This window comes from Eptatretus burgeri, chromosome 14, assembly GCF_056783735.1.
Source record: "Eptatretus burgeri isolate ZD-2024b chromosome 14, Ebu_testis_v1, whole genome shotgun sequence".
Taxonomy (NCBI): domain Eukaryota; kingdom Metazoa; phylum Chordata; class Myxini; order Myxiniformes; family Myxinidae; genus Eptatretus; species Eptatretus burgeri.
This window is the reverse complement of record NC_140974.1, coordinates 71,864,564-71,887,649: the sequence shown is the minus strand read 5'-3', so window position 1 is coordinate 71,887,649 and position 23,086 is coordinate 71,864,564. Positions and strand designations below refer to the sequence as shown.

Sequence of the window (23,086 nt, the reverse complement as noted above, 5' to 3'; positions counted from 1 at the left end):
CGCACGGGTTACTTGCCGCCCTGCACACGCCGATCCGAAGATCCTCGTCGCCAACTGTGATGTACTGAATAGAAGATGCTTAACAGGCAGACACGATGCGGAGGAACAGTCGAGCCGGGCTGTGGTGCACAAGTGCGAGCGCGAGCGTACTCTGCCCGTGGCTCCCCTTTATTGCGTATCAGCACACTCACGAGCCGGGCGACTCCAGCATTACTACAGCATCACGACAACGCCTCAGACGGCGCGCACACCTTATATCCCTCGCAGAGCCGATGACCACGCCGACCCCTCCTCCCATCATCATGCCCATCATGCATCATCCTCATGCCCCGCCCTGCATGCCCGCAGGCTACACCACAATTCCGACATGCAGATTCGTTTAATATGGATGAAGTGAATGCGAGAGAAAGACCTTCGGAGTACAAGGCTTTATTTCACTTCATTGAAGCCGTCTCAACAGACACAAAAGGAATACATGTGTAGTCGATCACCGCAAAATATATCAGCAATGAGCCAGCATAAGCACGGAGTCTGGAATACTCTCAATTCTTACTATTCAACGAGCACCAAGTGAACCACCGCCGGAAATGACATTGCCCCAGGGACAATCCCACCGACCGCGCGGCATCTCGGTTTTATCTGTCCCGTGTGCGAGCTGCGCGACACGTGATCGCGCGTCACTTCATCCTTTATTTCATCACATTCTCCCCGTCTTTAAAATGTAAATGGAGGCTCAACTAACGCACCATGATTACTTCAAAGCTGTAGGAGCATACATTTCAAGCAGTGCGAACTATTTAAACTACAGAAGCATACATTCCGAGCAGTGAGGATTATTTTGAGTTATAGGAGCATGGTAAGGTGCCATCGAGGGATGCCGAGAATCCCCTTTACAGATCGAGTCGTCGAGGGGGTTTTATCCGTCGACCTCTCCGGGAGTAAATGGTGGTTTCACTTGAGGGAGGCTTCCGATCCTCTTGGGGAGCCTCGACTCGTGCCGGCGATGACTCCTCGATCGCTCTCGGGTGGAATGCGGTAGCTCCGTCGCCACCATTCTCGGGTGGAGGAGTTCCTGAGGGGGAAACACCTGGGGAGGGAATGTCAGAGGGAGGAGTACCAGATGGAGGAGTACCTGCGGGAGGAGTACCTGCGGGAGCCAGATGGCGAACCGACACAGTGGTCTCCCTGCCATCAGGAAGTCTAACATGAGCATACTCAGGATTAGCATCGATGAGTTCGACCTTCTCCACCATTGGTTCATACTTGCTTTGTCGTACCGGGCGCTTCATGAACACTGTTCCCGGATAGGTTCGTCAGTTGGGCACCAATTGGCTGTCAACATAACGTCGTTGGTGAGTAAACATTCGTTCGTGCAGAGTAGCATTGATGGACGTACAGAGCAAAGAGCGTATGGAATTCAGGGCATCGGGAAGGGTAACCTCCCACTGCTCGGGCCCCAGTCCTCTCGATTTCAGCGCCATGGTTACGGCTTTCCAAATGACACCATTATACCGTTCCACCTGCCCATTACCCTGTGGGTTGTAACCCGTCGTTCAACTAGTTGCTATGCCGTGTTCAAATAGGAACTGTTTTAGCCCGGCCGACATGAAACACGGTCCTCTGTCTGAATGTATGTACGAAGGTTTCCCAAACATGGCAAAGAGGTCAGAGAGACATTTCACGACAGTGCCCGAGGTCATATCCGAGCACGGGAATGCAAATGGGAACCTTGAGTATTCATCAACAACAGTGAGTATGTATCTGTTGTCTGTCTCAGTCGGCAGGGGCCCTTTGAAGTCGATATTTAGTCTCTCGAAGGGAGAAGTGGCCTTGATCAACCTGCCAGGAGCGGCGCCATAGAATCTGGGTTTTAGTTCAGCACAAACAGGGCATGAAGCACTCACTTGTTTAATATCCTCGATAGAATAGGGAAGGTTTTGTCTGCGCAGAAAATGTGCCATTCTGGTTACCCCTGGGTGGCACAGAGACACATGAAGGTCTTGCAAAGCCCGACCGGTTGTCGCCGAACAGTAGACCCGAGAGAAGGTGTCTGCAGCAGGGTTTTCCCTCCCGGGCCGATAAACAATGTCGTAACTATAACAAGATAGATCTATCCGCCATCTCATTATTTTCTCGTTCTTAATTTTCCCGTTATTTTTCCCATCAAACATGAAGGCAACGGATCGCTGGTCCGTGACGAGTGTGAAGTGGTTGCCCAGTAAATAATGTCTCCATTTACGCAGGGCTTCGACAATAGCCTACGCTTCCTTCTCTATCGCCGAGTGTCTCTGCTCGCTTCCAGAGAGAGTTCTCGAGCAGAACGCGACGGGTCGGCCGGACTGATTGAGCGTCGCGGCGATCGCGTGATTGGAAGCGTCCGTTTCCACCACGAACGGCACCGTGCTGTCGATCGATAATACCACGGAATTACTGATATCATCTTTGAGGCTGTGGAAAGCTTTTACAACAGCGGCATCTGGCGGGAAGTTTTTGCAATGCACCAGGGGATGTATTTTCTCAGAGTATTGGGGAATCCATCCAGCGTAGTACGACAACATCCCAATCACCCGACGCAATGTCTGCAGGTCATGAGGTGGGGGTAGCTCACGGAGTGGGCGCAATCGTTCAGGATCGGGCTTAATCGTGCCGTCGGCTATTGTGTAGCTTAGAAGATTAATTGACCTTGCCGAGAATACGCATTTCTCGTAGTTGAGGGTCAGATTATATTTTCTAGCAATGCTCAAGAATCTGTCCAGATTCGTATCATGTTCCCCCCGATCCTTACCGCACACCGTGACATTGTCCACGTAAACAAAAGTGTCTTTGAGGTTTTCATCCGAGATGATGTCGTCCATAACTCGTTGGAAGCAAGCTACTCCATTAGTGACACCGAACGGGATCCTCTTAAATTGATAGAGGCGTCTACCTGCCTCGAACGCGGTGTAAGGTTTGTCTTCCTCTCGAATGGGAATTTGATGATAGGCGCTTCGCAAATCGATGGTGCTGAATATTTTATAATTGGCCACGCGTTCGACCATCTCGTCTATGCGTGGCAATGGGTAGGCATCGAGGTGGGTGAAGCGATTGACCGTTTGAGAGTAATCGACAACCATTCGTTTCTTATGGTTCTGGTTGATGGTCACCAATACCTGCGCGCGCCATGGCGAATCGCTCGGTTCTATAATACCTTCTTCCAGTAATCGCTTGGTCTCAGAAGTGATGAAGTTCATATCGGTGGTGGTACATCGTCGTGATTTGATCGCTATCGGTTTACAGTCCGGCGACAAGTTAGCAAACAGCAGGGGGGACGTTACCTCTGCGGTGATCAGAGCATTTAGAATTAGATGAGGTTTGTTTCCTCCAAAGGGTATTTCGACGCTTGTGTGCTGCTTGAAAACATTATGACCCAAAATTACATCTGCGCATAAATCACGAAGCACCAGTACCCTTACATTCCGATACGTGTAGCCTTTTACGTCCAACTCAACATTGCAGTACCCTCGTACGCTGGACTGTAGTGATGTGGAGGCCATGCATACCGTATTGTCTGTCGGGTGGATCTTCCATTTCCTGCCTTTCGCTAGTGAGCTGTTGACGAAACTTTCAGAGCTACCGGTATCGATCAGCGCCTCGGCCATCTGCCCGTTAATTCGTACGTTGATGATAACTTTGGATAGATTCCCCGGTGAAGCTGCTGTTACTTTCTTTTGTGAGTAAAGAGCCGCAGAAGTGGGTTTATTTCTTCTAAGAGTAGATTTGCATACCCTGGCATAATGCCCTTTCTTGTCACAGTTCATGCATGTGGCATTCCTGGCGGGGTATTTGTTACGGGGGTGTCTATTATACCCACAAAAGAAACATTGACCAACCGAAGTAGTTGCTGAGGAGTTTGACGAGGTCTGGGTATCCGATTCCTCGGGTTTATCTCCATCCTCAGTGTTGGAGGTATCCCGGGGAGTTCTTTGAGTTTCGGCCGTAGCAGCGTTCATTAGCAACACCGGTTTCCCATATGATTCAGATTGCTGCTGTGCCGCATCCATAGCTCGAGCCTGGTGAGCTACCTTTCAAGATTGGGTTGTGCTTTTCCCAGTAAGCATTGCCGAATGGGGGCTGACCTGAGCCCTGGATGAACGCCTCTCGGGTCGCTTCATCTCGATGTTCCTCGGTGGTTACAGCCCGGAAATTGCAGTCTTTGCCTAACTTCCTCAGAGCTTGCAGGAACTGATCGATTGTCTCACCGGCTTCTTGCCTGTGTGTGTTGAGAAGATGTCTTGTGTATACCTCGTTCTTGCGCTTCACGTATAGCGCCCTCAGCACGTCGATCGCTGCGTCATAGGTGTCACACTCCGAGAAGAGCCTGAATACACTTGGCGAGACATGGTTTACAAGTGCGGCCAGTTTGTCGGCTTCCTCTTCAATGATGGTCAGATAGTGTGAGAAGGAGCGGTACCAATGGGACCACTTTATTTCCGAGTCAGTAGCGTTGGGGTCCACATCGAACCTCTCCGGCTTGTAGATCTTGTCCATAGTCGGTTGAGGCAGCCGAAGGGATCAAGTGAAATAAATTGAAGTGAATGCGAGAGAAAGACCTTCGGAGTACAAGGCTCTATTTCACTTGATTGAAGCCGTCTCAACAGACACAAAAGGAATACATGTGCAGTAAGGAATACATGTGCAGTCGATCACCGCAAAATATATCAGCAATGAGCCAGCATAAGCACGGAGTCCAGTATACTCTCAATTCTCACCATTCAACGAGCACCAAGTGAACCACCGCCGTAAATGACATTGCCCAAGGGACAATCCCTCCGACCGCGCGGCATCTCGGTTTTATCTTTCCCATGTGCGAGCTGCGTGACACGTGATCGCGCGTCACTTCATCCTTTATTTCATCACAATGGAATCGGCAAAGCCGAGAAGCGAACGTAGAATTCTTCTTACATTCGCTTCGAAAATATATCAAATTAAACAGGCTTTTTGCTATAAAAAATAAATATTACCTTCACAACAACAACGACACCGCCGAGAACAGGATCTCATCTAAAAATATTAATATTACCTCAATTTTACCTTCACAGCAACGACACCGCCGAGAACAGGATCTCATCTAAAAAAATTAATATTACCTCAACATTACCTTCACAACGACAACAACACTGCCGAGAACAGGATCTCATGTGCAAAAATAAATATTACCTCAACATTACCTTCACAACAACTACACCGCCTAGAACAGGATCTCATCTAAAAAAAAAAAAATATTACCTCAACATTACCTTCACAACAACAACTACACCGCCTAGAACAGGATCTCATCTAAAAAAATAAATATATTACCTCAACATTACCTTCACAATGACAACTTCACCGCCGAGAACAGGATCTCATCTGCAAAAATAAATATTACCTCAACATTATAACTCAACATTACCTTCACAACAACAACTACACCGCCGAGAACAGGATCTCATCTAAAAAAATAATATTACCTCAACATTATACCTCAACATTACCTTCACAACAACAACTACACCGCCAAGAACAGGATCTCATCTAAAAAAATAATATTACCTCAACATTTTCCCCAACATTACCTTCACACAACGACACCGCCTAGAACAGGATCTCATCTAAAAAAATAGTATTACCTCAACATTACCTTCACAACAACAACTACACCGCCTCGAACAGGATGTAATCTAAAAAAATTAATATTACCTCAACATTACCTTCACAACGACAACTACACCGCCTCAAACAGGATGTAATCTAAAAAAATTAATATTACCTCAACATTATACCTAAACATTACCTTCACAACAACAACTACACCGCCGAGAACAGGATCTCATCTAAAAAAAAATATTACCTCAACATTACCTTCACAACGACAACTACACCGCCTCAAACAGGATGTCATCTGCAAAAATAAATATAACCTCAACATTACCGTCACAACAACAACTACACCGCCGAGAACAGGATCTCATCTAAAAAAAAAAACATTACCTCAACATTACCTTCACAACGACAACTACACCGCCTAGAACAGGATGTCATCTAAAAAAATTAATATTACCTCAACATTATACCTCAACATTACCTTCACAACGACAACTTCACCGCCTAGAACAGGATGTCATCTAAAAAAATTAATATTACCTCAACATTACCTTCACAACGACAACTACACTGCCTAGAACAGGATCTCATCTAAAAAAAAAAAAAATTACCTCAACATTACCTTCACAACAACTACACCGCCTAGAACAGGATCTCATCGAAAAAAATTGATGTTACCTCAACATTATACCTCAACATTACCTTCACAACAACAACTACACCGCCTAGAACAGGATCTCATCGAAAAAAATTAACGTTACCTCAACATTATACCTCAACATTACCTTCACAACAACAACAACACCGCCTCGAACAGGATGTAATCTAAAAAAATTAATATTACCTCAACATTATACCTCAACATTACCTTCACAACAACAACTACACCGCCTAGAACAGAATCTCATTTAAAAAAATTAATATTACCTCAACATTATACCTCAACATTACCTTCACAACAACAACTACACCGCCTAGAACAAAATCTCATTTAAAAAAATTAATATTACCTCAACATTATACCTCAACATTATCTTCACAACGACAACTACACCGCCTCGAACAGGATCTCATCTAAAAAAATTAATATTACCTCAACATTTTCCTAAACATTACCTTCACAACAACAACTACACCGCCTAGAACAGGATCTCATCTAAAAAAAAAATATTACCTCAACATTACCTTCACAACGACAACTACACCGCCAAGAACAGGATCTCATTTAAAAAAATTAATAGTACCTCAACATTACCTTCACAATGACAACTACACCGCCAAGAACAGGATCTCATCTAAAAAAATTAAATTACCTCAACATTACCTTCACAACAACAACTACACCGCCCAGAACAGGATCTCATCTAATAAAATTAATATTACCTCAACATTATACCTCAACATTACCTTCACAACAACAACTACACCGCCAAGAACAGGATCTCATTTAAAAAAATTAATATTACCTCGACATTACCTTCACAACAACAACTACACCGCCGAGAACAGGATCTCATCCAAAAAAAAAATATTACCTCAACATTACCTTCACAACAACAACTACACCGCCAAGAACAGGATCTCATCTAAAAAAATTAATATTACTTCTACATTACCTTCACAACAACAACTACACCGCCAAGAACAGGATCTCATCTAAAAAAAAAAAAATATTACCTCAACATTACCTTCATAACAACAACGCCACCGCCGAGAACAGGATCTCATCTGCAAAAATAAATATTACCTCAACATTACCTTCACAAAAACAACTACACCGCCTAGAACAGGATCTCATCAAAAAAAATTAATGTTACCTCAACATTATACCTCAACATTACCTTCACAACAACTGCACCGCCGAGAACAGGATCTCATCTAAAAAAAAATATATATTACCTCAACATTACCTTCACAACAACAACTACACCGCCGAGAACAGGATCTCATCCAAAAAAAAAAATATTACCTCAACATTACCTTCACAACAACAACTACACCGCCAAGAACAGGATCTCATCTAAAAAAATTAATATTACTTCTACATTACCTTCATAACAACAACGCCACCGCCGAGAACAGGATCTCATCTGCAAAAATAAATATTACCTCAACATTACCTTCACAACGACAACTACACCGCCTAGAACAGGATCTCATCTTATAAAATTAATATTACCTCAACATTATATCTCAACATTACCTTCACAAAAACAACTACACCGCCTAGAACAGGATCTCATCAAAAAAAATTAATGTTACCTCAACATTATACCTCAACATTACCTTCACAACAACAACTGCACCGCCGAGAACAGGATCTCATCTAAAAAAAAAAAATATTACCTCAACATTACCTTCACAACAACAACTACACCGCCTAGAACAGGATCTCATCTAATAAAATTAATATTACCTCAACATTATACCTCAACATTAACTTCACAACAACAACTACACCGCCTAGAACAGGATCACATCTAATAAAATTAATATTACCTCAACATTGTACCTCAACATTAACTTCACAACAACAACTACACCGCCGAGAACAGGATCTCATCTAAAAAAATATTACCTCAACATTACCTTCACAACAACAACTACACCGCCTAGAACAGGATCTCATCTAAAAAAAAAATATTACCTCAACATTACCTTCACAACGACAACTACACCGCCAAGAACAGGATCTCATCTAAATAAATTAAATTACCTCAACATTACCTTCACAACAACAACTACACCGCCTAGAACAGGATCTCATCTAATAAAATAAATATTACCTCAACATTATACCTCAACATTAGCTTCACAACAACAACTACACCGCCAAGAACAGGATCTCATCCAAAAAAATAAATATTACCTCAACATTACCTTCATAACAACAACGACACCGCCGAGAACAGGATCTCATCTGCAAAAATAAATATTACCTCAACATTACCTTCACAACGACAACTACACCGCCTAGAACAGGATCTCATCTAATAAAATTAATATTACCTCAACATTATACCTCAACATTACCTTCACAACAACAACTACACCGCCTAGAACAGGATCTCATCGAAAAAAATTAATGTTACCTCAACATTATACCTCAACATTACCTTCACAACAACAACTACACCGCCTAGAACAGGATCTCATCTAAAAAAAAAAAAATTACCTCAACATTAACTTCACAACAACAACTACACCGACTAGAACAGGATCTCATCTAAAAAAATAAATGTTATCTCAACATTATACCTCAACATTACCTTCACAACAACAACAACACCGACTAGAACAGGATCTCATCTAAAAAAATTAATATTACCTCAACATTACCTTCACAGCAACAACTACACCGACTGGAACAGGATCTCATCTAAAAAAATTAATGTTATCTCAACATTATACCTTAACATTACCTTCACAACAACAACAACACCGCCTCGAACAGGATGTAATCTAAAAAAATAAATATTACCTCAACATTATACCTCAACATTACCTTCACAACAACAACTACACCGCCTAGAACAGAATCTCATTTAAAAAAATTAATATTACCTCAACATTACCTTCACAACAACAACTACACCGCCAAGAACAGGATCTCATCTAAAAAAAATAATATTACCTCAACATTACCTTCACAACGACAACTACACCGCCAAGAACAGGATCTCATTTAAAAAAATTAATATTACCTCAACATTATACCTCAAAATTACCTTCACAATGACAACTACACCGCCAAGAACAGGATCTCATCTAAAAAAATTAAATTACCTCAACATTACCTTCACAACAACAACTACACCGCCTAGAACAGGATCTCATCTCATAAAATAAATATTACCTCAACATTATACCTCAACATTACCTTCACAACAACAACTACACCGCCAAGAACAGGATCTCATCTAAAAAAATAAATATTACCTCAACATTACCTTCACAACAACAACGACACCGCCGAGAACAGGATCTCATCTGCAAAAATAAATATTACCTCAACATTACCTTCACAACAACAACTACACCGCCGAGAACAGGATCTCATCTAAAAAAAAAAAAATATTACCTCAACATTACCTTCACAACAACAACTACACCGCCAAGAACAGGATCTCATCTAAAAAAATTAATATTACCTCAACATTACCTTCACAACAACAACTACACCGCCTAGAACAGGATCTCATCGAAAAAAATTAATGTTACCTCAACATTACCTTCACAACAACAACTACACCGACTAGAACAGGATCTCATCTAAAAAAATTAATGTTATCTCAACATTATACCTCAACATTACCTTCACAACAACAACAACACCGCCTCGAACAGGATGTAATCTAAAAAAATTAATATTACCTCAACATTATACCTCAACATTACCTTCACAACAACAACTACACCGCCTAGAACAGAATCTCATTTAAAAAAATTAATATTACCTCAACATTATACCTCAACATTACCTTCACAACAACAACTACACCGCCAAGAACAGGATCTCATCCAAAAAAACAATATGACCACAAAATTACCTTCACAACGACAACTACACCGCCTCGAACAGGATCTCATCTAAAAAAATTAATACGACCTCAACATTTTCCTAAACATTACCTTCACAACAACAACTACACCGCCTGGAACAGGATCTCATCTAAAAAAAATATTACCTCAACATTACCTTCACAACGACAACGACACCGCCGAGAACAGGATCTCATCTAATAAAATTAATATCACCTCAACATTACCTTCACAACAACAACTACACCGCCTAGAACAGGATCTCATCAAAAAAAATTAATGTTACCTCAACATTACCTTCACAACAACAACTACACCGCCAAGAACAGGATCTCATCCAAAAAAATAAATATTACCTCAACATTACCTTCACAACAACAACTACACCGCCTAGAACAGGATCTCATCTAAAAAAATAAATACTAGAAGCGAACGTAGAATTCTTCTTACATTCGCTTCTGACTTTACCTACAACTTGTTCACAACTGTATACGCAATTTCCGGTTACTTCGGCCTGAATTCGGGAATAACGATCAAAAAATGTAAATCACGATTAAAAATTATTTTTTGATGATGCGGGAGATATCTTTATTAAAATCAGTGGAGGAAATATACACCACGTCTGATATTATTTGGGTCTTTCATGTCTCCGACGATGCCTTTATCTCCCGCCATGCATCATTCCCCATGACAAAAACCGGAAACAAAAAAAAAACCGGAAGCAAAAGGGTCATAGCCAACGACACGGATTCCAAATTGCCAGGGTATTGTGTTGTTGTTGTTTCCTATTCTCTCGTGCACGCGTTAAGTATGAAGCTCACTACGTTTGCTATTAACCCATTTGCATTTCATTCAGATGGGGCGTGGCCAACACGTCAGGTATGGGAGCATGCACCGAAGCAGTGCGTCGCTGCATCCATTTTACACCTGTACTCCAGGGGCCTCTGTCTGGCCATGCCCCAAGTAGATGCTTGGCCCATCCCCATCTCCTTGAGATGCTGATTAACCTGCTGCAAACACAAGGAACGTGGTCGGCCCATTGGCCTCCTCCACTCACGAGACTCCCTCGCTGAGAGAATCTGGTGAGCAGGATCAGCATCAGGAAAACGAGCCACATGTCCATACAGCCGCAGCTGATGCTCACGGACTCCGCAGGTAACAAATCTCATTTGAGTCTCTCAGCAACCGCTCGTTGGACACAAAGTCCGACCAGTGATAGCCAAGGATTCTCTGAAGAGACCTGGTACCGAAGGAGTTAGGTCTCAGTCTCATTTCCCTGGTCAGAGTCCAAGTCTCACATTTCTTAAAACAAGACTGGAAGCACCAAGGACCTGAAGACTTGGACTTCCATCATCCTGCAAAGTTACCGACTGCCACACCCCATGATCTAATGAATACATGACTCCCCATGCCTGAACCAGATGTATTTTGACCTCTGGCTCACAACCTGTGGAGACATGAATATCACCGTCAAGGTAAGTAAATCTCTCCGTGACCTCAACATCCTCACCACAAACAGGTAAAGACAAGACAGCAGCATCCAAGATGTTATTGAAAGCCTGGATCTTAGTTTTGACCCAGAAAACCCGTAATCCCAGCGGCTCAGACTCCTCATTCAGCACCCCGAGGGCCCCCAAAAGGATATCTCAAGGCTCCACAAAGATGACTGCATCATCTGCGAAATCAAGGTCAGAGATCTTGACATTCCCAATCGATGCACCGCAACTTGATCTCTCCGACAGGATGAGCAGTGCTACGACAGTGGTGAAGAACGACTGGCACATATATGCTTCCATCTCGGAGAGCAATGGTGGAGCCTTTTTGTGGAGTTGTTGATGTGCCAGGTGGTACAGACAAAATGGAATGTTGCAACACGTTATTGACAGAAGTTCATGCTGAGGGCAAGCTTGCTTTGGCCATCGTTTCGAGCGGGAGAGCCACAACAATCCTTGCAGGTGGACGCACTGTGCATGCACGTTTTAAAGTGCCATGTACTCAGCACCAGGACATTTCAGCTCGACCTGAACTCGTTGAACTTGGTCACCAAGGAACACTTATTGTCTGGGAAGAGGCACCGATGACTCCTCGTTGCATGCTGGAAGCTGCAGAGCAGACTTTTTGTGACCCGACGGAGGATTTGCCTTTTAGTGGCAAGGTGATCGCGCGTGGAGTGGAGACGACTTCCGGCTTGTTCTTCTTGTTGCAAAGCGGGCCTCACAACCACAGATTGTGGAGGCATGCTTAAAAGCGCTCTCTGCTGTGGCAGAACTTAAGTTCACAACCTTCGTGAAAGTATGCACATTCGTTGTGGAGGTTTTGACGAACGGAGTGAAAGATTTGCTTTATGGCTTTCGCAACTCAGAAATGGTCTTCTTCCTCAGGTCGATTGAATTATTGATTTTCCTCCAGAGCTCTGCATGCCACAGGATCTCTCAGCACTCATCGAGTTGATATTCCCAAACCTTTTGCACAACTGCAACAATCCAAACTGAATGGCCGAGCGAGCCATTCTGGCACCGCACATCTCTATCGTTCAAGTGGTAAATAATGCTGTTGCTGCAAATTTTCCTGGTAAAGAGTGTTAGTTAAGCACAGACGCGATTGTGGATGATGAAGATGAAGTGGTGATCCCAGTGGATTACCGAAAGTCACTTGAGGTCTCAGGAATGCCTCTTCATCGATTTCACCCAACGCCTGGAATGCTTATCACGTCACTGCACATCCTCACCCAGAAGAATGGCCCTTGCAATGGAACACGGCTCTTGGTGCAGCATGTCATCAACGAACGACTCCAGACAAATACAGGATCACACAAAATGGTGCCAATTCCTTGCATTGTCATCCAGCCCACTGACAAGTCCTTCCCATTTGTTTGGCAATGATGTCAGTTCCCGGTGCAGCTTGCGTTTGGCATGAGAATAAATAAATAAATAAATAAATAAGGCTCAAGATCAAACTTTGCAAAGAGTTGGAGTGTGCCTGCGTGATCCAGTTTTCACATGTGTTGCTGCTTCCCACACTTGCCATCCACAAAATATTTGGGTCTCAGGAGTGCATTTTCACGCCTATACCCCGCACTTGCCATCCTTGTTGTCGGAGCTTGCTTTTGCCCCGGTGAGGGGAGGGAAACAATATGTGATTCCCTGCTGCTGGCTCAGACGGTCAGCAGAGAGATAAGTTTTTACAAAGTTTTTACAACTTTAGAGGAATGTGTGTATTCTGCCTCCTTCTAGCTTTTCCAGCATATATTTATTAAATTCTTTCTCAAAGCACTAACTGAAGCTAATTGGCATTTTATATTTAATTAACCTCATTATAAATTCAATTAATTCAGTTTCCACAAGGGGAAACAAGGAATGGGTCATGACGGAGTACGAACGGAAGAAGAAGGTAAACATCGGAACAAATTACATGAGAAAGGTGTGTGTGGGATAAACACCTTTTTGACCCTGTTGTGCAATTACGCAACGAAGGAAAATAAGGCGGTGTTGGGTATGCGCCCACGTCCCGCACTCTTCACGAACAGGATTGCCATGAGCAGTGATCCCATTTGAGGAAATTGATTAATGCGGAGCTGTGCCGTGAATAGAACAAGCAATGAGTCATGTACGAGCTTTGCGGGCGGGTGGTACCCTCCTTACAGCTTCGTGAAGACCCCCGTATTTTAGGGTTACGTACAAACGAGCTCCACATATGGTGGAGGTCGTCGATGTGGTGGAGGTCGTCATGGTGGTGGAGGTTGAGGTGGTGAAGGTCATCAGGGTCCTGGTGGTGGTCGTCGTGGTGGTCGTGGTCATGGTGGTCATGGTCGTGGTGGTCAGGGTCGTGGTGGTGGAGGTCGTCGTCGCCGTCACTGGGTCATCGTCGTCTCTGATCTTCTCCTTGGTCTTGGTCGATTAGTGCGTAGCCGGTTGGAGAGCGCGGTACCTGGTGCTTGGAGCGGCATCGTCTTGCGGGTTCGAGTCCCGCCGAGCCGGATCGTCAAAGACCACATGAGGTGGACAGGTCCAAGCACAGGCTCTGATCTCCAGTTCACCTGTCCTTGAGCTGGAAGCCTTCAATGAAGACCATTGAGGTCCATTTTTTTTGGGTGTGTGTGTGTGTCTACGCGCCTGTCTTGTCAAGTAGCAACTGTTTCATTGCTTGTGTATAAATTTCCATTTCTTTTATAGTCGGATAACTCTGCTCTTTTGTGTTCCCCTCCCTGCCGATTGTAAATAAATATCCATTTTGTTAAATGTTCCAGCTCGTTTTTGTGCTTCTTTCATTGGCTTAGCATGGTGCGTGTTTGGAAATAGCGAAGCAGTAAATTGTTCATTTGGACCGACAGGGCTCGGTGACCATCCGCTCGGGTTACACACGGTTCGAGCATGGTAACGGCCCGTCCCGCTCGAGGCCTGCCGAGGGTGTGAATTCCCCGGTAGCTTTGCCGCGTGGATACTTAGGTATATTAAAGTTGGCAATTAACCCTACTCCACGCGGCCGAATTATTGGCAATTCACAGTCCTGTAAGGGACCCGTGCCTTTCGGAGTTCTCCGAGGAGCACGATCTAAATTCCGGGTGTTCGGTGGAGCCGACTCCACTGCTCCACCTCGCGGTCGTGCTCGCCGCCGATGCCCGGCTCCACAACAATACGTCTAACCAGTAGCCCACTGTCCAAAGGTATTCTACGACGTAAGATGCAAAATAAAATAGCCTGAGACATGATCTTGGCAGCCCAAGGAGGTACGTGCACTGTAATTGGGAAGGGAGGTTGGATGCACTTACATTCCAGATAACTCTGAGAAGATCCATGACGTGGTACAGCATGCAAGGAAGACGTGGTAGCTTCAAAATACCATGACTGTACTAAAGGACGGGAGTTCGGATCCTGGTTAAAGGGAGTGTTTTGTGGATGGGGAACATGGATACTTCACATATTGTTTGTTGGACTCATGATATTCGTCGCTGTTGTCATCATAGCGTGCATAAGAGCAATAATCGGTGCATGTCTGTGTGCGAGAAAATTTGCCACAGTGATAACGATGGTCGCGCATGAAGTTTTCCTGGACCGACCATCTTTGAGCGACGATGGCAGGCATGAAGATCCAGAAGATCGAGAAAATGAAGAAGTGAGTGTAAAATTTGAGTGAAGACACCGTGTCGGTGGGATTTTATGGAAAACACGAAAGTGCAGACACATGTGCCCTTAAGATTGACAAAAGCCCTTTGGAAGGAATTCAACAATTGTTGCAAAAGAACAAAGAACAGTTGGATGATTGTGATGAAGCGATATGAAACAACAAAGATACTTTAAAAACTGAAGGGGAAAAAGAATTCAAGTGGTTTGCTCAAATAAAAACCGATTAGGATAATTGAAAAAGGTGATTGCCGATTGGATGGATGTTCGGTGTGGATCGGGTTCTTTTCTTCCAGATCGCTGAGGTGCCTAAACTCTGTGGACGAGACAGGACGGGGAGTTGGTGGCACCCTGAGGGTTGCATCCACTTGCTAGGCCACTGGGGTGTTAACCCACCACAGAGCGCAAGTCTCGGTGACGCTGTGGAAACGGAGCTGCCACTGACCGAAGACAAATTTAAGACACCGTTACCCACGTGCGTTCGACCATGGACGTGGGGCGATGGTTTCCTCACTTCAGAACACCGACTCTGACCAGGAAAGGTGGGGGTTCCCCCCTGTCCAATCACGGATGGCCAGCACATTACCCCACGAAACCCTGTCCAATCAGGGCAAAGATTACCTCAGAGGACCGATCACCCCGGCCGGGGGAGGGATAAGAATCGCCGGGCTCCCCTGAGTGTTCGCTCGAGTTGGGTTGGAATTTGTCGGAGAAGAAAGGGGTCGCCATTCCCTGAGTGTTCGCTGGAGTTGGGTTGGAATTGTCGAAGAAGAAAGGGGTCGCCATTCCCTGAGTGTTCGCTGGAGTTGGGTTGGAATTGTTGGAGAAGAAAGGGGTCGCCATTGCTCTTGGTGTGCGTCGTTGGTGGTCATCGTTGCCATGTCTCAAGCTGGTCCTCTGACTATTCCACAGCCGACGACTTCCATCTCTCATTTTGATCCCTCGCCCCCCGAAGAGGCTCTGCTTCTCTTGGAGCTCGCTCTGCGCCCATTGGCTGAAAGCCGGCAAACGTGCTCGCACCCTTCCGATTGGCCGAGGCATGGAGTCAGAACCTCGGTGACAGAGGGAACTCTGCCCACATGCGTGTTCGACACACCATCCTGTGGGAAATGGTCCATAGTGTTGTTGTCGTTGTTGTTGATGTAAAAATGTGAAAGAATACCCGGAGTATCAAAATAACTCCGCAGCACATGAACATTTAATTCCCATTAGACACAGGGGATGGATTCTAACGAGAAACACATACTTACCGATATAACTGATCTATAGTAGTGGGGCAACTTAGCTAAATATAGCATAACAATTGTGCATTTTGTGAGGAAAGCACCAAATTTGGCACACTAGTAGCCTATCATATGATGAACAGATTTGGATATTGGGCCATCTCAAATTCAGCCGCTGATGGCTGTGGCTGCCATTTTCCACTGCCATCAAAAATTTTGAGATGGCCCAATATCTAAATCTGTTCATAATATGATAGGCTACGAGTGTGCCAAATTTGGTGCTTTCCTCATAAAATGCACAATTATGTTCAGTTGCCCCACTATAGGGACTCTGGCTGTTGGTGCTCATGGCGTCCAGATTCGCAACACTACCCCCTCCCCTTTTTACAGACTCGTCCCGAGTCGTCATATTTTCGTGTGACCAGTATGTGTAAGTTTCCCCCTAGTACATTTTACCTGCGGATCCCTGAGTGCGAGATTTTTTCATACATGTCCCAAAAATAAATAACCTAGTTTGCGGTGTAACTAACTAACAGACTCACACAGATGACTTAACTACATTGCCGGCGCTAAGACAGACACACAGGTGGGTTAAACTTATTTACAATCTTAACTAATATTTACACTAACCATGGCCCAGGACCTGTCATCTGTGAAGAAAGGCACAACAAAGGTCATTGCAAAGTCATTGGTGCAGGGGAATGGATGGAGTGGAAATGGTTTTGATGCAAGGACTGCCCCTGCAGGGCAGTCCTTGCAAACACACTGGCGATGGTCCTGGCACACATGGTGATGGTGGACACAGGGCAATGCAAACAAGGGTAGTAGGCATGGGGTCATGGCAGAGCAAGCAAATGAGGAATGGCAAGGCAGATGCGGACCAGCAACTGTAGCACACAGGCCGGCATATGAAGCTGGCTGGCCTCTGGTCTGGTTCGAGTGAATCTGGAGGGAGTGCGGTGGTGCCGGCCGCTCCGAAAACGGGCTCGGACCTACCCTACTGTCTCCCCCCAACCTATCGCCTTTGCCTGTCTCTGTGCATACCCACTCCCTTAGTTTGCAACAAGAAAACAACAATTTATCACCTTTTTTTTTTCCTATAATTTCGTCTTCCTCACCCCCTTTCTGTCTTTATCCGGCTAACCTATCCTGTCAACCTAGCCTACTCCCAACCCCTAAATCCTTTTTGGAGGGGAATAAGGAAGAGGCTAGCGTCCTGTCTCGAGGCCCAACAAAGCTTCAGAATAGCCTCCCACATAATACAGCCATCTTACCAAGGTGGGCCCAGCGGCCTACAGAGAGTGAAGGGATGGATGGTGCGAAGGGGGTACATTTCCTAACTATCCTAGCACTTGTTTACTTTAAACTACCCCAGGGCTTTTCCATACGCCTGGGTCTTCAAACTATCGGTTCTAAAAACCATGATTCCCGTCGCCTGTGTTGGTGTCCATTATAAATTTGGGCCCAGCCCTCAAATTTTCACTCGTGCTTTTGCACAATTTCGTGGCTGGGCAGCATGGCTCACTTGGCAGGAATTTCCCTCCTGCCGGACTATGACTACGGAACCCCCAGGCCCTGAGGCTGTGTTCCGAGCCTACCTGCTCCCCATAAACGCGGGGAGTTGCCCTCCCTGGCATTGCCCCTCCGATGCCCATGTGGCATTTTGGCGCTCCGGGTCCCTTTCCGAGGGTCACCTGTGGCCACGACACTATCCCGGTCCCTTGGACCTCGACTGTCCGTTGTCCTCTACTCGATACTCACCTTTCAACAGCCACACTCCCTGCTGGTCCATGGACTCCTGCACCCCTCCAAATGGGTTTCGTGCCTTCATACACCACCAACAGAACGACCTCCTTTTGGTAAATTTAACTAACCCATTAACTAACATTACACTGACCCTGGGGTCACTTGGGTGGGTTTCACTCCTCCCCCCACTCATTCATTCGCACCATGCATTCCACATCATTCACTCCATTCACACACTTCGGCCCGCTGTCCCACACTCATTCATCACACAATTTTTCACTTTTCCAATTCACTCCACGCTCTACCTATGTTCCCCTAACTATCTCGTGCTCCCTCGTCGTCCCTTAAACTAGTGCACGTTTCATTTAACCTGTGTAGCAAAGCTACGTCCCCACTACACATTCCATGTCAGTCCACGTCTCCTGAAATCCATTTCTAAATCTAAACTAAATTCCCACTAACAAGTCCACGGCCCCCATGGAGGACAACCCATGCCCCCATGCAGCCGGTATAACTAAGCTAGACCCATCCCGCTAACTAGTGCTCCTATGCCCAAATACCGGGCTGTGTACTTGGAGCGAGGATTTTTTTTTTTCCACCGCAAAGGTGGCGGTCGACAGCTTGCCCGTTCGTCCCTTCCATCGGGCGATATGTGCAGCCATGACGTCACCCTGCTTATCGCATCGAGCGCTCACTTTCGAGGGATTCCCCACGCGAGCCAACGTGCGCTGTTCGCCCGTAACTCGGGCCGCGAGGTCTGTGCCGATGATGTCACTCGCACACCGAACCTGCACGGTTTCCCATGCAGATCAGCCCGAGCGTATCGCCCCAGAAACCCGCTCCGTGAACAGAACACGCAGCATGCAGCACGTGATGCCCCGCACACACGCTCGCATGTGGACCCGTCCGTTCCAAATTCATACAACCTTCCTTTCAACCGTGCACGTGGCGGTTTTGTACCACACACAAGACGTTCCGGCACCAGCTTCCGACCGCGCAAACGTGCACGCTTGGGCCGTTCGCAAACCACGGAACGGACCTCGCACGCAGCGTCCGGCGGGGCCGGCGCGTTACCCACACAACTTCGTGCGGCCTTCCAGGCTCACTACTCATGTCTCCCGTCTGAATCCGTCCGAGTTTCAATTCCTCGCACGCACTCAGGCATGCTTTCACTCGTACTGCTCACACACTCCACCAGACACTCCAGGACAATCACATCAGGGATTCGCGTTACCACAAGAAATCCCGGGGTTTCCATACCCCCCAAACTCCACGTGTACCCATTCACATTACCCATCCACTCAACGTCGTTCGGCCCGACCGTACCATCTCGTCGCGATCTGCTTCGAGAGAGCTTACCATCTCCCTCTGTTCCTGAGGGAGGTCAACCTGATGCTCAAACCGGGTCACGAGACATTCCCCATGCTCAACCTCATTGTCCCTTTCTAATCCGACGTGTGTGTTCTTTATCTTTGTTTCCCCGTATTTAGTTTACCTTTTCCTGGTCTACCTCCCGCATCTCTGGTGTTCCCTCCTTTGTCTCCCTTTGTGTCTCCGTGAATTTTTCCATTTCCGTCACCTCCTTTGGTTTTTCCGTCGTCCCCTTGTCTCACCCTACACGTTTCCCCTTTAATTATGGTAGCGTCGCTCATCATCCCGACCTGAGTCTCCATTGCGGGCTGGACACATTCCACACTCCCCCTCGTCGGTTCGGTCGTTCCGCGCCACGTGGTGCTGTCATTCCACCTCCTTCATACTCGCCTGTAGATTCAACCCCATGCTCTGCATTTAACCCTGCTGTGTTCGCGTTTCACTCTTCCCCTCATCCCTTATGTTTTGTGCGCTCGCTTTTATTTCGTTTTTCAAATCCTCTTTCAGTGCTTGCGCATCCATTTTTATTTCGTTCTTCATGTCTATCATAATGCTTTTCATTATTTCCACGAACTGGTTCATGTCAAGTGACCTTGGCGCAGCTGATCCGACATGACGGTGTGCGGAACCGGCAAAAGTCGGAGGGGAACTTTGACGGAGGGGGGTTATACAGTGGGGAGAACAAGTATTTGATACACTGCCGATTTTGCAGTTTTTCCCACTTGCAAAGCATGTAGAGGTCTGTAATTTTTATCATAGGTACACTTCAACTGTGAAAGATGGAATCCAAAACAAAAATCCTGAAAATCACACTGTATGATTTTTAAATAGTTAATTTGCATTTTATTGCATGAAATAAGTATTTGATCACCTACCAACCAGTAATAATTCCGGCTCTCACAGACCTGTTAGTTTTGTCTTTAAGAAGCCCTCCCATTCTCCACTCATTACCTGTATTAACTGCACCTGTTTGAACTCGTTATCTGCATAAAAGACAGCTGTCCACACTCAATCAATCAGACTCCAACCTCTCCACAATGGGCAAGACCAGAGAGCTGTCTAAGGACATCAGGGACAAAATTGTAGACTTGCACAAGGCTGGGATGGGCTACAGGACAATAGGCAAGCAGCTTGGTGAGAAGGCAACAACTGTTGGCACAATTATTAGAAAATGGAAGAAGTTCAAGATAACAGTCAATCTCTCTCGGTCTGGGGCTCCATGCAAGATTTCACCTTGTGGAGCCTCAATGGTAATGAGAAAGGTGAGGGATCAACCCAGAACTACACGGCAGGACCTGGTCAATGACCTGAAGAGAGCTGGGACCACAGTATCAAAGAAAACCATAAGTAACACACTACGCCGTCATGGATTAAAATCCTGCAGCGCACACAAGGTCCCTCTGCTCAAGCCAGCACATGTCCAGGCCCGTCTGAAGTTTGCCAATGACCATCTGGATGATCCAGAGGAGGAATGGGAGAAGGTCATGTGGTCTGATGAGACCAAAATAGAGCTTTTTGGTTTAAACTCCACTCGCCGTGTTTGGAGGAAGAAGACGGATGAGTACAACCCCAAGAACACCATCCCAACCGTGAAGCATGGAGGTGGAAATGTCATTCTTTGGGGATGCTTTTCTGCAAAGGGGACAGGACGACTGCACCGTATTGAGGGGAGGATGGATGGGGCCATGTATCATGAGATCTTGGCCAACAACGTCCTTCCCTCAACAAGAGCTTTGAAGATGGGGCATGGCTGGGTCTTCCAGCATGACAACAACCTGAAACACACAGCCAGGGCAAATAAGGAGTGGCTCCGAAAGAAGCATCTCAAGGTCCCGGAGTGGCCAAGCCGCTCTGCAGACCTGAACCCAATAGAAAATCTTTGGAGGGAGCTGAAAGTCTGTGTTGCCCAGCGAGAGCCCCGAAACCTGAAGGATCTGGAAAAGATCTGTAAGGAGGAGTGGGCCAAAATCCCTGCTGCAGTCTGTGCAAACATGGTTAAGAACTACAGGAAACGTCTGATCTCTCTAATTGCAAACAAAGGTCTCTGTACCAAATATTAAGTTCTGCTTTTCTGATGTATCAAATACTTATTTCATGCAATAAAATGCAAATTAATTATTTAAAAATCATACAATGTGATTTTCAGGATTTTTGTTTTAGATTCTGTCTTTCACAGTTGAAGTGTACCTCTGATAAAAATTACAGACCTCTATGTGCTTTGTAAGTGGGAAAACCTGCAAAATCGGCAGTGTATCAAATACTTGTTCTCCCCACTGTACACCACCACCCCCGCGTCCATTGCTACCTCTGAGTTTGGTTGCGGGGGCACATCTTCTTGCATGGGGGTGGTGTCCTGGACCATGGATTCATCAAACACGACATCTACCTCTAAACCCACCTGCTTCAGCCCATCTTGGTTTGCCATTTTGCGTGTTGAGAATAAATTTTTTAAATGCTTGTGATTTGGGGGAACGGGGGGTGGGGGGTTTGCTCAGTCTACCCCTGATCCGAATCCCGTGAATTTCGTGGAGGCGGAGGGGTTCGAATCCCACTCCTGACACCAATTGTTGTGGGGCCGGGTGACGGCGGCGAGCACGACCTCTAGATGGAGCAGTAGAGTCGGCTCCACCAAACACCCGGAATTTGTAGGTCATCATCCCGGATAACTCCGGAGCCGAGGGGTCCCTTATCAGACAGAAAATCGCCAATAGGTTGACCGCGTGGGATAGGGTCGATTGCCAATTTCAATTTAGCTAAATACCCACGTCATCCAAACTACCGGGGAAATTCACCCTCGGCGGAGCTCGAGCGGAATGAGCCGTTAGGGTGCTCGAACCGTGCGTAACCCGAGCGGATGGTTACCGAGGTCCGTCGGTCCAAATGCACAATTTGCCACTTCCCAATTTCCCAACACGCACCGTGCTAAAACAATGAAAGAAACACAGAAACGAGCTGAAACATTTAACAGGGGATATATTTATAATGGGGGGTGGGGGGGGGGAGGAACACACAAAGAGCAGAGCTATCAGACTATAAGAAATGCAGTCAATGTACAAGGCACTTAAACAATTCTGCTTAAAGATGGGGCCGAAGGACACACACACACACGCACACGCACATACAAATACCCCAAAAGAAGATGCACCCCAATGGTCTTCATTGAAGGTTCCCAGCTCGAGGGAAGATGAGCTGGAAACCAGAGCTATTTTGGACCTTCCCACCTTGTGCGGCCCTTGACGTCTGGCTCGGCGGGACTTGAACCCGCAACTCGATGCTGCTGCAAGCACCTGGTACGGAGGGCAGCGTCGGGCTCCAGCATGCTCCTCAGGCACGCGACGAGACCAGAAACCAGCGACGAGACCAGAAAACCAGCGACGAGACGAGACCAGAAAACCAGATGACCGTGTCGTCCCATCTATTTCTTCCCTCCCTGGCGTCGGGAACGTGTCCACCTCTCCACAC

General features: G+C 46.0%; 1 protein-coding gene across 2 annotated transcripts in view; it reads right to left on the bottom strand.

Annotated features, from left to right (window-relative positions):
- Positions 1 to 500: 500 nt before the first annotated feature.
- The window catches only part of EFCAB14 (EF-hand calcium binding domain 14), a 38,439-nt gene continuing 15,853 nt past the window's right edge, over positions 501 to 23,086 (bottom strand). The window contains exon 8 of one of the 2 annotated variants that reach the window (XM_085855508.1): positions 501 to 1,087. In XM_085855508.1, the coding sequence (XP_085711634.1) occupies positions 917 to 1,087 (171 nt within the window). In that variant the 3' untranslated portion in view covers positions 501 to 916. The remainder of the gene's footprint in view (positions 1,088 to 23,086) is intronic. The other variant, XM_085855506.1, reaches the window with a different exon arrangement.